Consider the following 15501-nt stretch of genomic DNA (forward strand, 5'->3'; position numbering starts at 1 on the left):
CAGCCAGGAATTATCATCCAGAACTAATTTCCTTGATAAGAACTCAGTCACATCTACCCAATTCAAATCAAAGTGTGTTTCCAGTTTCCCTTTTCAGACTATTTGTCAGGTTTGGATTCCCTTCTGCCTGTTCTTTGTTCGCGTCTAAAATGGATACAAATATTTTAAATGATTCTTCATTCATTTATAGCAATGATGACCACGTTAAGAGCTAAATTTAACCCAGCTGTAAATGACATTGCAAGTAACTATGCTAAGGAGAAATGAATTTTCCAGGAGAATGACCTATTTTTTTTTTCAAAGGAAGCGCTGAGCATCAGGGTGAAAAACGTTTTTACAGTCAAAGCCTCCACAGAAGGGAACATTTCTTTTATAGTGACTCCCAGAAATACTTTTCTTCTACCCGTATGCCTCATGCCTTTCCTTGGTGTGACACTTGGGAGCCCTGTGCCTGCCTGTCCAACATTTCACGGCGGATGAGTTCTGTCACAAGCGCAGCACCCAGGTGGTGGTGTACCCATGGGTGTGCTCCTGATGAAGAATCAGATCAGAACGAGCTCACCTTGGGCCACAGTGGCTGCTAACCTCTGGTGGAGCATTTGGGTTTGTTCAGGATGTGGCTTAACTTCTGTTGTCATTCAGCATTTCAGGCTCTCCAGATGGATATATGCCAATGGAAGGTGTCAAAGCATTGAGGGGAAGTAGGCTGTGATCGCTGGGCTGAAGCCGATGGGATGTGGTTCAACAAAGGCCTAGTGCTGGGTCCTGCATTCAGTCAGAAGGACCCCAGACAAAGCTCCAGACTTGGGGAAGTGTGGCTGGAAAGTGGCTGGGGATGAGCCAGTGCGTGCCCAGGCTGCCAAGAAGGCCACCAGCATCCTGGCCTGGATCAGCAATAGTGGGGCCAGCAGGAGCAGGGCAGGGATTGTCCCGTACTGGGCACTGGTGATGCCACACCTTGAGTATTTGGTTCAGTTTTAGGCCACTCACTCCAAAATGGACCTGCTTCAGCCCCTCCAGTGTCCCGAGAAGGGCAACAAAGCTGCTGAAGCGTCTCATTGCTCTCCACAGCTCCTAAAAGGGGGCCGGATCCAGGTGTGGGGGGATTGGTCTCCCAAGTAACAAGTGATAGGACAAGAGGAGGTGGGCCTCAGGCTTTACCACAGGAGGTTTATGCTGGACTTGAACAATTTCTTCCCCAAAAGGATTGTCGAGCACTGGACCAGGCACCCAGGGCAGTAGCGGAGTCCCTGGAGGGGCTTTGGAGCCAGTGCAGATGTGGTGCTGAGGGACATGGTTTGGTGGTTGGACTCATGACTTCAGAGGTCTTTTCCAATCTAAACGCTTCTGCGAAGTGACTCTGGGGAAGGGGCGTGAGTGGCAGCAGTGCTCAAGCCCTTCCCTAAACCCTGCCTGGAAACACGCTCCTGGGGGGATGAAACCGTCCCTGTGGCCCCCGTGAGCCCCACACCCCCGCGGCGGTTCGCAGCCAGCGGCCGTTACAGGCACCACCCATCTCCGCTCCAGTTTCCTCCGCTCCCCTCCGCCGTCCTTCTCCTCTTGGATTCGTGCCCCTTTGTGCGGCACCGGGCCGGGGAGCCTCTGCGAGGCCGGGAGTGGAGGCCGAGCCCGCTGCTCTCTCAAGAGGTTCCGCAGCTTGCCGCTTCCGCAGCCTTCATCCTCCCCGGCAAGGGCCAGCGAGAGGGCGTTCGGGGCGGGCCGGGGGCGGGCAGCGCGGCGGCGCCTGGCGTGGTTCCCCGGGCCCCGCCGTGCCGTGCCCCGCGGCTTCCCCGCCGCCTGCCCGCCCACCGCCGCGGCTCCCCCCCGCTCGCCCGGGCGCTCTGCAAGATGGCGGCAGCAGCCGAGCGCGGAGCCGAGCTGCCCGCGGAGCGACCGCGGGGGGCTCGGCAGCCGCTGCCGCCGCTGGACCCCGAGGAGGTGGCGAAGCGATTGGCGAGCACCCGCCGGGAGCTGAGCAACAGGCGCAAGATCCTGCTGAGGAACCTGCCGGCCGAGAGCAGCAGCCAGGTACGGCCGCCGCCTCTCCTCCGCCGGCCGGCGGCGTGGCGCGATCCCGCCGGCGCCTCGGGCGGGCCGTGCCCCGGGGGCCGGGGTGGGAGCTCGCTGTGCCACTGAGGAGCCGCTTCCCAGGGAGGTGAGGGGCTGCCCGGCGGCCAGTGTTTGCCCTCGTACCCGCGGGAGTTCGTGGGCTGCAGCTTCTGTTCCCTTCCTCTCTCCCGCGGCTCGGCTCGGGTTTCTCTTCCCGGCGCCTTCTTTGGCTTTGTTACCGCCGGTAGCGCGGTGCCCGCGGAGAGCAGCTCCGGTTCGTCTTCCCCGCGGCGGGAGGTGCCGCCCTTACCCGCGGGGAACGACGCCGAGCTCGGCAGTAGCTGCGTGCACGCCGGTTGGAGCCGGACCCGGGGCCGGGCCCCGGCCCCAGGGTGTGAGGGAGCAGCCCTCGCCCTAGAGCGAACCCGGGGCTCCGTGAGGGGCAGTGGCGTTGTTCATCAAGGTGTGCAAAGCAGCCAGGCTAACGAGTGCGCTAATCGCACTTGTGTGACGGCACCTGGAGCGAAGCTGCGCCGGTGTGTGGCTCGTTAGCCGTGCTGGAGAGGTGGCACCTGTGTCCTCGCTGTGCCCAGAAGACAGGCCGAGTGCCTTTACAGCCCTGCAGCACTTCCAAATTCTCTGTTAGAGCAAAGCTAAAAGCTCCAGTCCTGGGTTGATGTTTTACTCCTGGGGTGAGCAGTGCGTCGTCAGTGAAAGCGATTTTCCACAATCTTAGGGTGGTTTAGGAAAATTCCACTCAAATTAGTGCAAAACGTAGGAGAAGATCAGTGAACTCTTAAACCTAATGCACCTGAGTCACATTCTGAGGTGATTTAGTTGCCTAGGCACTTCCCCAGATCGCTGCCAGCTCCAGAAGATCACATCGTGATGCACAAGTAGAAGAAGCTGTACTTATGTTTTTTTGTTCTAAAGCTCTCCTTGTGTCTCTTCCCCTCTCTTTCTAAGGCACAGGCAGTTGTTACCTGTGGGTGAGTGCAGCCCGTGAAGATAATGGGTTTCTCCATGACTCCTGTAAAAAGGCCCCATTCATTTTAGAGTGAATCTTTCAGCCATCGGTGTAATTGGACCCGGAGTGCCCAGCCTGCTTGCCACGGTGCTTCTTGGTGCCTTTGTTCTCCTGTCTGTGGTGCCTTTCAATCTGTTTGGCCAGGCAGTAGTGTGTCTGTAGGTTGTCAAAGAGTTTTCGAGCTGACAGTTTTGCTGTCGTCCTGGGTGAGCAGAGCCTCACCTCTATTTATAGCAGCCTAGTGACCTAATCAATAGCAAATTCACAAGTTGGTAACCCCTACTAGTCTTCCGTCCCCTGTTGAAGAAGCCATCACGCGTGACTGTGTTGACAGAGACAGCTTACTGGAGTGTCACAAGGTGCTTGCTGTGGATAGCCACAACGGGATCACTTTGTCTGACACTCCAGCAGCTGTGTTGCTTGTTGGATACAGCAGGTACTCGAAGAATTCACAAAGCACATCTCGCCTCCCTGGAAGCCAATAAATTTGGTGTTGCTTGGTCAGACCGAGAGTGCTACGGGGAAAAACACTAGCCTGAAGGTCCACCTTGGCAGCCACACCCTTTGGAAGTTTGCCATTTTGTTTTCAGGATGTGAAAGTACGACTAAGATGCCTGATTCTCTATGTAAGGCTCTGATCTTCACCTGTTCCTAGGATAGAACAGTTTTACCATGTGCAGATCCTGAAATATGGTTTCAGTCAGAAGATGCCTTTTAGTTTTGAACATCATTGAGGAATTAATGTTGGCACGTAAAGGCCAGCTAAGAAGAGTTGCGGAGGGGAAGTTTCTATCCTGGAGCACTTTTGGAAAGGAGAAGTGTGTTTGTGGTCAGACATGTTAAGTATACCTGTGCATTTGGCTGTTGGGCATTTCCAGAAATTACCATGAAACGTAACATTTGTAATTGAGGAGCAGCTGAGGGAACTGGGGTTGTTCAGCCTGGGGAAAAGGAGGCTCAGGGGAGACCTTCTGGCTCTCTACAACCACTTTGAAAGGAAGTTGGAGTGAGCTGGGGATCAGTCTCTTCTCCCAAGGAACACATGATCGAACAAGAGGAAATTATCCCAGGTTACACCAAGGGAAGTTTAGGTTGGACCTAAGAAAAACTTTCTTTACTGAAAGGGTAGTCAAGGCCTGGCCCAGACTGCCCAGGGAAATGGTTGAATCCCCATCCCTGGAGCTATATAAACGCCATGTAGATGTGGTGCTAAGGGATGTTGTTCAGTGGTAGTCCTGGTAGTGTTTGGATTGATGGTTGGACTTGGTGATCTTAAAGGTCTAACAAAAACAGTTCTGTGAGTCTGTAAATTTCAAATTAACACCTTTAGTAAACACCATGTAGAGGTGTTTCATCTGCCTGTTTCTTCTTCAGGTGCTTGGCTGGCCAAGTAGAATCACATAAATTACTGTTAACCTGGCCAACTTGCTCCCCATCAGGAAGGAGATTAACATTGTTAAAGCACAGCATTTTTTTTCCAGATCAGGCTTTCTTAAATGTAATTATTAATCTGTAGTCATTGAGGTATTGGTATTATGTGAAGAGTGAGGCCAGGATTTACCAAACCAGTCATCAAGCAACAATCTTGTGTAGACTGATGGAGATGTGCAGTTTTGTCTGAAGGTCCATCATCTCCAAAATGAGTACAGAACTCCTTTTTTTTTTCCCCCCATATGAAATTAGGTAATGAAATTTTCCTCTGTCAATTGTAGCTATATATTAACTTTTGAAATTTATTATTGCACTTGAGATCTTCTGTTACCTTTGGAGTTCCACCTGTGTTAAAGGGAATTAAATAAATAAGTAAATTGCTCTTACAGCCATAGAAAAATGTGCCGTAGCTATCAAGTTTCTGAACCAGAAACAAGAGTTCCACAGGTTTGTAGTCTTAGAAACCAAACAGAGAGAACTTTAAGTGTCAGAAGTGTTCGGTACTTCAGGTGCAGCGTGGCTGTTAAGGGGCAAAGGTTGCCCACCTTTGAATCTTGGCAAGTAGTATTTCTCTTGAAAGGCCTTTGGCAACATCTGTGTTCTTGAGGAAATCCAGAGCCTGTTTTCAGGAGGAAGGATGGCCCAAAGAAAGCACTTTGCAGTCCATCATGCCAAGTAAGTCATCGTTCCCTTATGAGCTCTTTTTTTGTTGTGTGTCAGCATGAAACTAATCCAAAGGGGGAACAAAGGAAGTCTTAAAGAAGCTTCTTCTTGTATTGGTCTTCAGAGCAATTTCTTCAAGCAGTTCTCTTACTACAGACTTGGAGAAAGGTATTTTTGTGACAAAACACTGGTAAACACTTTACTGTTCTTGAAGGCAGAGTCTCCATTTATTTTTCATTTGGCAAGTCAAATGGTTTTGTACTGACCTGTCCCCATGAAGTCTTCCAGCACTGCCAGATAGTTTCCCATATTCATCCTCATCTGATTCTTCAGCACAGTGCCTGAGCTGTGCGTGTTAGCAAATGTGTGGCAAGATAATCACCTAAAAATGGGCATAAGCTGTTGCTGTCACCTCTTCAGGTCTTGAGATGAGGCCCCATTGATGCAGATACATATTTGTTACATCTTAGATTGCTGAGCCTGTAAAATTAGATACAAACACACTTGTTACTGCTCGGGTTCCTGTTGGCTGGCTCAGTGTTGTGAGTAAAACAGCTCACCGGATTCAACTCCTGTCTCCTCTCCATCTGATCTTCTTGCTTTAAAGCTCTGGGTGAGCTGTGGTCTGGTAACACACCGTGCACTGAGAATACAGGACCCTTAGGTCTTATTCTGAATATACTTCAGATGTTGAAGTGAGATTCTCCTTGAAAGGAGAATTCAGTACCAAGTGTGGACCAGGCTGCATGGAGGGTCACAGCTTGCCTTGTTCCTCCATGGAGTTTCACTGCTTGCACCAACAACGTGCATTTCAGTCTTTAGATAAAGAGTGTGCTCTCTAAAGCAATGATCTTCTCTCTTCTTGCAGCCTGTGGACAACAAACTCCTCTAACTTGTAATTCTTCTTGCAAAAGCAGGGAAGTGTCACCTGATCTTCCCAGAATGGTAATTGTTTGGCTTCATGAGGATGCAGGGCCATAGGCAGGATCCAAGGAGTCCCATCAGAGCAGTGATACGTGATGTTTTACAGTCAGACAGGCGAGATTGTCTCATTGGTGACAGTCTTCTTGAAAAATAACAGCTTTCGGGTCTGTTCTTGTTAGCATTAATATCCCTCTGATACAGCACTGTGGTTAAGACTAATGGTTGTGTCAAGAATCTTTGCAAGGAGGCTGTCCTAGTTTCCCTGGGCTAGAATCATAGAATTAATCTCTGCACAGGAGAGCTTTTAGAGAAGACTGCAATACCTGATTTAGTAAGAGAAGAGCTGGTAGGACAACTTTGTTTTCATTTGTGGCTGGCCATGTTATGTGCAGGTCTCCACAGTGATCAGTCTTCAGCAGTTTTGAGTCAGCCAGATGCTAAAGCTGGAGCAGCTGACTCAGACTGGCCAACAGAAGTATTCTATAACATAAACATCAAACTCACTCTAAATTAGAAAGTTTACTGGGGACAGCCTTTCCTCCTGATAGCCACCTTCCCTGGAAGGGCTTGCCCATCATCCTGCTCTGGAGGCCAGTTTCCTGTGTGCTGTGAGCATGTTTTTGTTGGAGCTGTGATGCTCACAGTGCTTGACATCGCTGCTGGGAGCAGCTTGCAAACACTGTGTGAGCTGAGTATAACCTTGTGTAGTTGCTATTAGTATTAATATTCGTTTGGGATTTTTTTAATGATAATTTTATTAAATCTCTTTCCATTTCAAACCGTGGGTCTCCTTTCCTTCTCCTGATTTCCCTTCCTGGGGTGGGGGTGGGCACTGAGTGACAGAGCAACTGACTAAATGAAGACAGAGATTTAAAGGTAAGCTTGGTTGTAGTCATTCCTTTTGTTCTGGTCTGTGCTTGGCAATGAAATAGCACTGCCTTGGTTGGACATCTCTTGTGATTGCCTTGTGTGGGTACATCTGCCTGAGCTGTCATCTCTGGTCAATCAGGTAATCCCTTTCATAGAATCACAAAAACATCCAGGTTGGAAAAGACCTTCAGGGTCACCAAGTCTAACCTATTACTCTACAAGATTCCATCTACTCACCCTCTGTCAAATCTATCCAGCTGTCTTCTGTATCAGGTAAAGGGGCTGAAATTCCCGTTGCTTTCTGGGTTCCGTAGGTACTAACAATGTCACCTGGAGTCACTTGTGCAAGCTCTTTAGGGTTACTGGTTTCTCTCTCCACCAAGTGCAGCACTCTGTAAGATGGACTTAGAGTCATGCTCTATGAAGTGAGTGTTCAAAGGCATGTATCATGAATTGAAGGTCCTGAGAGCTGCAGCGAGTGCTCTGAGAGGCAGGAGGACTTCTCTGGGCAGAGAGAGGGAAGGAAACAATAACCTCTTCTCTCCTCGACTGCTAAGGACATGCCAAGAACGTGGGCATGACCAGTGTGAGTGAAGTTATACAGTGCTAGACAGGAAGTTTTATTTTGCTAGAGTATTGTATGGCAAGACAGCCATACAGTTTGTTTTGCCTTTGTAATTACCCACACAGATTAGAAGAATTTGGTTTGATTGCCCCAGGTCATTGTTTTTTCACTGTTACTGTCTGATTAACTTCCATGGGAGCAGGGGCTCATAACTGAGATGAAATCAGCAGTCTGGTACCATGACATACCAGTTTCTACCCAGGAAGAATAAACCTTGGGTTGCCCTACTGTCACTACTAGGAGGATGTCACTACTAGGAGGACATTGAAGTGCTGGAGTGTATTCAGGGAATGGGAGCAAAGCTGGTGATGGGTCTGGAGAACAGGTCTGGTGGGAGCAGCTGAGGAAGCTGGAGTCGTTCAGCCTGGAGAAAAGGAGGCTGAGGGGAGACCTCCTGGGTCTCTACAACTCCCTGAAAGGAGGTTGGACCTAGGTGGGCTGTGGTCTGTTCTTCCAAGTAGCAAGTGATAGGACAAGAAGAAACATCCTCAAGTTGTGCCGGGGAAGGTTTAGATTTGACATCAGAAGAACCTTCACTGAAAGGGTTCTCAAAGACTGAAACAGGCTGCCCAAGGAGGTGGCTGAATTCCCATTCCTGGAGAATGCCAAGAAGTGGTGCTGAGGCATGTGGTTTAAACTTGGTAGAGTTAGATAATGGTTGGACTTGATGATCCTAAAGGCCTTTCCCAATGTAAATGATGATTCTGTGCTTATCTTCCTTGCTAATCATTACCAAAATGTGCAGTAAAATCTCCACTCTTCACAGCTCAGATGAGCTGACCCACAAGGGCTGTTTGCTTGTGGATTCCCCTCTCTGCAGCCAAGGAGCCTGTGATGTGGGAGAAACCTGTGCTTTCAAGCAGCTTTCTTTGTGCTCGATGAAATGCCACCATATTGCCCTCACATTTCTGCTTTTCTTCTTGACATCTGAGGCCAGAAAATCAGTCTTACAGAAGGGATGCTCTACTTTAATGTAGGACATGAGCTAAAATAGGGCTGATTAATTATTTTAGTGCCCTGCACTTCTTCTTTGGCATGACAGAATCTAACGAAAGATGAAACATTTGGGTGTTGGTAAGAAACTGGTGCAGTCCACCCAGGGCAGGGATTCATTTTGTCTTCTGGGACCTGATGTACCCATCCATTTTTTTAACACTAGGGCCTGTTCCCCATCAGGAGACAAATGGCTACTTACCATGATGCTATTTCTGGGGGGCTTGTGTGTTGGTTGCTTTTCTTTCTTTCTCCTTGGATTAGCCACAATTTTTCCTTGTTCCTTTTTGATGGAAAGCCTTTAATGAACTGTGATGATTTGAGGAAGTGCTTTCTCCCCATCTGTTGTATGCCAGACGTTTAAGTAGAAGGGGCCTTTGTGTTTCAGTTAGTCCTCTGTCACACTGACTGAACATGAAAGACATACTTGCTGGAGAGTGAGGAGCTGTCATGCCTTAGGATGTGCGTGCTTTTTGGTTTCCTTTATTGCTTTTCTTTTGCTTTGTGCTCCTGCTCTCTCATGTTACCTCTTCTGTGGATTTTTTCATCTTTCATATAGCTTGCATACAGCCCAGTATACTCAGGATGATGAAATCAATTTCCAGTCTCATAGTGTTCCTCTTACCAATACATCCCTGTAAGATCAGAGAAACATGGTTTTCATCCCACATCCATTATAAGGGCATTGAGAAACTTATTCTTATATCTTAACATTTTCTTACTTAACTTTGGAAAGTGTGAGCTTAGAAAAATGAGTCAATTCTCAAGCCAGAGGCTCACCCTGAAGGCAATTTACAGGCCAGTTTTATTTCACGTTTCGTAGTTTGTGTCTGTTGATGGAAGTGAAGAGGGAATGTGCTGAGCAAAACCTTTCAGGTACACCTCAGTGCTCTCTGCCTGGGCAAGTGGACATGAGCTATACATCTTAAACCTGATCTTACAGCCATTGCTCATCTGAGAGCTTCCTTTAATGCAATGGTAAAAAAAAGAACTTGAGAATTTGTCAAACACTCATAGACTTGTTTCAGTTGGAAGAGGCCTTTAGGATCTTCAGCCTAAGACCACTGTGCCCATTGCACCATGTCCTGAGAAGAGAACGTTATATAGTCTAAAATCTTATTTGTTAGGAGCAAGGAAAGATTTATCTGGCATTATTTGATGCCCAGCTGGTGAAAATTTGAGGACCTCCTACCTCTGTGGTCATCAGTAGACAAGACCTGTTTAAAATTGCCCTTCACATTGTTCCTTGTGCTTTGTTCTCCATCCCTCTTGTGGGTGCTGTATTCTCCACTTCTTACTCTCCAACACTCTCAGATTTTCCCTCAGTAACAGGTCGTTATTTAACCCTTGTCCATATTCTCTTGCTTATTACCAGTTCAGGCAGTTAGTGTAGACCTTCAGCTACTTCCCAAGAGCCAAGTTACAGACCAGGCTTGTACAGTGTTTGTATTGGAAACACCACCAAAGCTTACTGTAGAAATCTGAGCAGGCACCATTAGATCTAGTAAATATTTTTTGTTGCCAGAATAACACAAGTCAGTTTTACATCTAGAGAGAGAAAACTACTTGGGGTTAGGGTGCTGTAGACTATACACATTGTGTATTCCAGGTGATGGCTAAGAAGGCTCCAGGAAGACCTTATGGCAGCCTTTCAGTACCTGAAAGGACCTACACTGGGAAGGTACTTTTTACAGGGGCTCACAGTGATAGGAGGAGTGGGAAAGAATGTAATCTGGAAAAGGGGAAAATTAGACTGGATATTAGGAAGAAATTATTTCTAGTGAGGGTGGTGAGACACTGGAACAGGTTGCCCAGGGCAGGTCATGGATGCCCTCTACCTGGAGGTGTTCAAGGCCACATTGGATGATGCCTTGAGCAACTCCATCTAGTGGAAGGTGTCCCTGTCCATGGCAGGGGTTTGGAAATAGATGGTCTTTAAGGTCTCTTCCAATACAAACCATCTTTTTGACTTCTGCTGTATTTCTTTTCTTGCACTATGAGATCCTGGGTATGAAGAGAAAATGTGCCTGTTAATGACCCCTTCCTTGTTTGTATTTAGCACAATGGGAGTGATGAAGCTTCTAGACAGAGCCCCTCAAAGGAAGGAATTCTTTCCATCTGAGAGATTAAAATTGTAAATTGATAGTATGTGGTAAAACCTTATGTTGCCAGTTTTTCCACCTGAGACAAGACAGAACTGGCCAGAAACATGAGGCATAATTTCTTCCCACAAAGGGTTGTCAAGCCCTGGAAGAGGCTGCCCAGGGCAGTGGTAGAGTCCCCATCCCTGGAGGGATTGAAAGGCAATGTAGATGGGGTGACCTGGGATTGCTGGGTTCATGGTTATGCTCAATGTTCTTAAAGATCTCTTCCAACCAAAATGATTCTATGATACTAAGAACTCAGGTATTGCAAGATCACTGTTCTTACAGTAGTAAATAATAACTTCTCTTTAGAAGTATATTCAGATTGTCTTTCCCAGTGATTTCTCTTACATTCCATTTAATATAATTGGGTTTATTTTTTTTCTGCTGTTTTTAAAGTGGAACTGATTATTTTCTAGTTAGGATTTTTATTTTTCCTGATGTTTTTAATCAGCTTTCAGAGTCTGCTTGTAAGAATGTTGAAGGTTTAAGAGGCTGTGTAGTAGCTTAGCATAACTGGTTACATTTCTGTACTAAGATGTTTAGTTAGAGCTGCTGGCACGGCCCACGTGTTTAGGCAACTGCTACTCAGAGCAAGCTCTTTCCCCCTCTGCGTTTCTGTGGTACATAGCATCCTGGCTTTGGCCAGGGCTGTGTTCCCCAGGAGCTGCCTGGCCAGGTCCTTGCCCAGGTACAAAGACACCTCAGTGCCCAAGAGCTGGTGTTGAATTTTACATCTGACTCAGAAGCCCACTAGGAGTTATCCAAGGAGTTCAGTAATGACAGGCCAAGATAGGTACCACTACAAAGAGTATTTGTAGTACAACTAGTTGAAACTTGGTGGGAACCATGACTTGCCGTGTGTCTGCCAGTTTTCATAGTCAGAATCTAGCCTGATGTTGAGTGCTGGGCACTCGTGGCAGGTAGACCTTCATGCCAGTGGGTGGTGTTGTTTTAATTAGACTCCATATGATTGCTGTGATCAGCAGTCACCTTTTTTGGACTAGTAAGCTAAATCATTTCTAAAAGAGGGAAAAATCCTTTAGGAGAAGGTTTGTAAATGTTGTATGGAAAAAAAGCCAAGAGTGGCCAGCCTTGGTCAACAGACAGCTTGGATATGTGGGCAAAGTGGTGGCACTAGGGATGGCAGCCACAGCTTGTGTGTGGTGCTGACATTGGGTTCATTCCTACTGCTTTGCTAAAACTGTCATAGAATTGCTTAGGTTGGAGAGGACGTTTAAAGGTCATCTAGTCAACCCCCCTCAACGGGGACATCTGCAGCTGCAGGAGGTTGCCCAGGGCCCCAGACACCCTGACCTGCAATGGTTTCAGGGATCCACTACCTCTCTGGGCAACCAGGACCAGTCTGGCTTACCGCTATCAGTGTGCAAAATTTCATCTTAGATCTAGTCTAAATCTCCCTCTTATAGTTTAGTGCTAGTCTGAAGCTAGCTAGAATGCTTTGGTGAGAAGAATTAGATTATAGGCTGTGAAAAGGAAACAATGGTAATGTCTACTTCACTCATAGGCTTGCTGAGATGTATAAGAACAAGAACACAAACATAGATAACACAGAGTTTACTCTCTGGGCTTTTGGGCTGCACTTCTCTCTCTGACCTAACTTGCTGTCCGTGTGACTAATCTGTCTGCTTCCTAACCCCCCTAGCCAACTGTCCAAACTCACCTTGAATGTAAGGCAAAGTCTGGGGTAAAGTAGAGGGGTGGGAAGAAGGTGGAAGGGTGGTTGGGAGCCCCTCCTGGGGACTCTGGTTTCTGGGAGGGCTGTTGTGTTTCTGTATTCCTGTTTAACTTGCATATCTCTGTGTATAGCTGTATATACTGTAAATAGCTGCTTGTATCTTGTGCTAAGCTGTAAATATAAGCTTCATTCTTTAATTTACAGCGACTGAGTCTAGCCTGGGTGATTTTCTTAAGTGCTGGGGGGGGCGGGTAACACCCAAACCATCACAGGTTCAAACCATCATCCCTTGTCCTTCACAACAGACCTTGCTTAAGAGCCCATCTCCAGTGTTCTGATCAGCCCCATTAAGTCCTGAAAGGTCACCAGGCTGAACAACCCCCAACTCTCCCAGCCTGCCCTCACAGCAGAGGGCTTCCAGCCCTCCCATCATTGCTGTGGTCCCCCCTGGCCCCACTCCAACAGTCTCTCCTGTACTGAGAACTCCAGGATTGGACCCAGCACTGCAGGTGAGTCTCAGCAGAGCCAGAGGGACAGGATCCCTTCCCTGCTGTGATAGGAGATGGCATCAGCTGTGTCACTTTTCTCTCCCAGCTGAGTCAAAGCTGACCCAGGGAAGGCAAAGGGTTTTCTTGTCACAGGGCATGGGCAGGTAGCTCTTGCATGGGTGTTTGCAGTGGTGTGTAGTGGGTCCTGACACGGTGAGTGGTCTGTTGCAGCTGGGCTGGGGTGCAGTGGCCAGGCTCCCCGAGTGTGTGAGCCAGCAGGGGGCTGGGAGCTGGGGAGCAGGCAGCAAAGCGCAGCTGTTTGTTTCTGCTGTGCTGAGGGAGACAGCCCTCTGCTTACATTCCTTGCCACAGCAGGGAATGTACCTGACTTAGAGGATCTGCTTCTCCTCCCAGAGCATAACACTCGATCCTGGCCCAAATGGTGGGTATCTGCTCACACCAAGGAGACAGCTCCACACACTGCTGTTGCACAATGTTGGTGGTGCTCAGCAGAACCTGGTTGGGAGCCATGGGTAAAGCATTCTTGTGACAGTTCTGCTTGAGCTGCTAGGAATAGAACCTGTTAATGATATTACAGTGGTGGTAGAGTTTGCTCTTTTCTGGCAGACCAAAGTGTTGAAATATGTTGAAGTTCAGAGAAGTGCCTGAGTTCAGAAGCCAGCTTAGTAGTTCTGAAAATACCAAGAATTGTATGTAGTCTGATGTACCCAGACCCTTACAGATCTGTTTCATTTGAAGGAGTACACATTTGCTTCAGAGTCAGCATGGCCTGGTCTAGTTTTAATTTTCACAATTATATGGAAGATACTTTAACTGAAATGCTGCAGAAACTCAGTTCCACAGGTAAAGGTTTCAGCCCTGCCATGGGGACCATGCAAGCATAAGAAGCAGCCCCCTCCTAGAAGAGCCTGTTGAACAAACCTGGCAGAGTTATGAAATGTGGGTCTTTCCCAACTTGGCGTGAGCATCTTCCTGCACTAGTACAGGTTAGGGGTTGACCTGTTGGACAGCAGCTCCTGTGGAGAAGAACTTTGGATTCCTCGTGGACAAGAAGTTGTCCATGGGACAGCAATGTGCCTTTGTGGCCAAGAAGGGTGATGGTCTCCTGGGGTGCGTTGAGAAAAGTGTGACCAGCAAATCAAGGGAGGTTTTCCTTCCCTGTGCTCTGCCCTGGTGAGACCTGGAATTTTATGTCCAGTACAGGTGTCCCCAGTTTAAGGGGGACAGAGATGTACTAGAGAGTGTCAAATGGAGGATTGTGAGGACAATGAAGGGGCTGGAACATGTCTGGTGAGAAAAGGCTGAGAGACCTGGGGCCATTTAGCCTGGAAAAGAGCAGTCTGAGAGGGGATGTTATGAATGTTTGTAAATATCTGAAGAGTGTGCATCAAGAAGAAAGGGCCAGGCTCTTTATAGTGGTGTTTTGGGGGCAAGGGATGCAAACTGGAATACAGGAATTTCCACCTCAGCATAAGGAGAAACTTTACTGTAAAGATGAAGGAGCCCTGGATCAGGCTTCCTAGAGAGGCTGTGGAGTCTCCTCTAGAGACTGTCAAGACCTATTTGGATGTGTTCCTGCTTTGGCAGTTGAGTTGGACTGGATGATCTCCAGAAGTCCCCTGTAACCTCTGCCATTCTGTGATTCTGTGGTGATCTTTACTAAACTTTGTTTAAATTAGGTTTTTATTTTACATCTTCCTCGTGTTCTCTTTTTTTTTTTTTATGTGAGATCTCTTAATTATCCCAGGAAGATACAGAATCATAGAATTGTTCTGGTTGGAAAAGACTCCTAAGATCATCAAGTGCAACCATTAACTCTACCAGGTCTGGTGCTAAACCATGTCCCTCAGCACCATATGTTCAATTCAGTTATTTTCCCTCTCAGTTAAACTTCCAGGCAGTTACTGGGAAATCACATGGACTCATCTGATTCACAGATGACTTTCAAAAGAGTATTGATAGCTGTTACAAATATTTCCTGCTACTTCATCATCATCTAAAATGTTCAGTAAAATAATAGAGGAAGAAGAAAGTTAAATGTGTCCTCCTTGTTGTGAGTGGAACAGAAATTATGGGGGTTTTTAAAGTCTTCAGTGCCAGGAGGAGAGGCCATGGCTTTAAGCTTGAGGAGGGGAGATTTAGACTGGAGATTAGGAAGAAAGTTGTTACGGTGAGGGTGGTGAGATGCTGGGACAGGTTGCCCAGGAAGGTCATCGATGCCTCCTCCATGGAGGTGTTCAAGGCCAGGTTGGATGCACCCTGGTCTAGAGGAAGGTGTCCCTGCCCGTGGCAGGGGGGTTGGAACTAGGTGATCATTAGGGTTTCTTTCAACCTGAACCATTCTCTGAATAAGATATAGGTGAGCTGTACAAAACTGCAGAAGGTGTCTTCTCAGTCTCTTGTGACTCAGAAGGAAGCACTGTTGTTCTTAGTGGGATGCCACCATTCTTCTTAGTGGGATGCCAACTCTCCAATTGCCTTCCTGGCTTGAATCTTTGAATTGTGCCTGGTATATTTTGCTTTTCAGAAACCACATCTTTATCACTTCTGATCAGAGGGTGCTGGTA

General features: G+C 47.6%; 1 protein-coding gene across 12 annotated transcripts in view; it reads left to right on the plus strand.

The window, feature by feature from the left end:
* The first annotated feature begins 1380 nt into the window (after positions 1–1380).
* RAVER2 (ribonucleoprotein, PTB binding 2) overlaps positions 1381–15501 on the plus strand; it is a 46406-nt gene continuing 32285 nt past the window's right edge. For 2 of the 12 annotated variants that reach the window (XM_064147415.1, XM_064147421.1), the window contains exon 1: positions 1384–2028. In XM_064147415.1, the coding sequence (XP_064003485.1) occupies positions 1849–2028 (180 nt within the window). In that variant the 5' untranslated portion in view covers positions 1384–1848. Of the gene's footprint in view, positions 2029–15501 lie in introns of all 12 variants that reach the window. The other 10 variants (XM_064147422.1, XM_064147418.1, XM_064147414.1 and 7 more) reach the window with 9 other exon arrangements.

This window comes from Pogoniulus pusillus, chromosome 8 (assembly GCF_015220805.1).
Source record: "Pogoniulus pusillus isolate bPogPus1 chromosome 8, bPogPus1.pri, whole genome shotgun sequence".
NCBI classification, from domain to species: Eukaryota; Metazoa; Chordata; class Aves; order Piciformes; family Lybiidae; genus Pogoniulus; species Pogoniulus pusillus.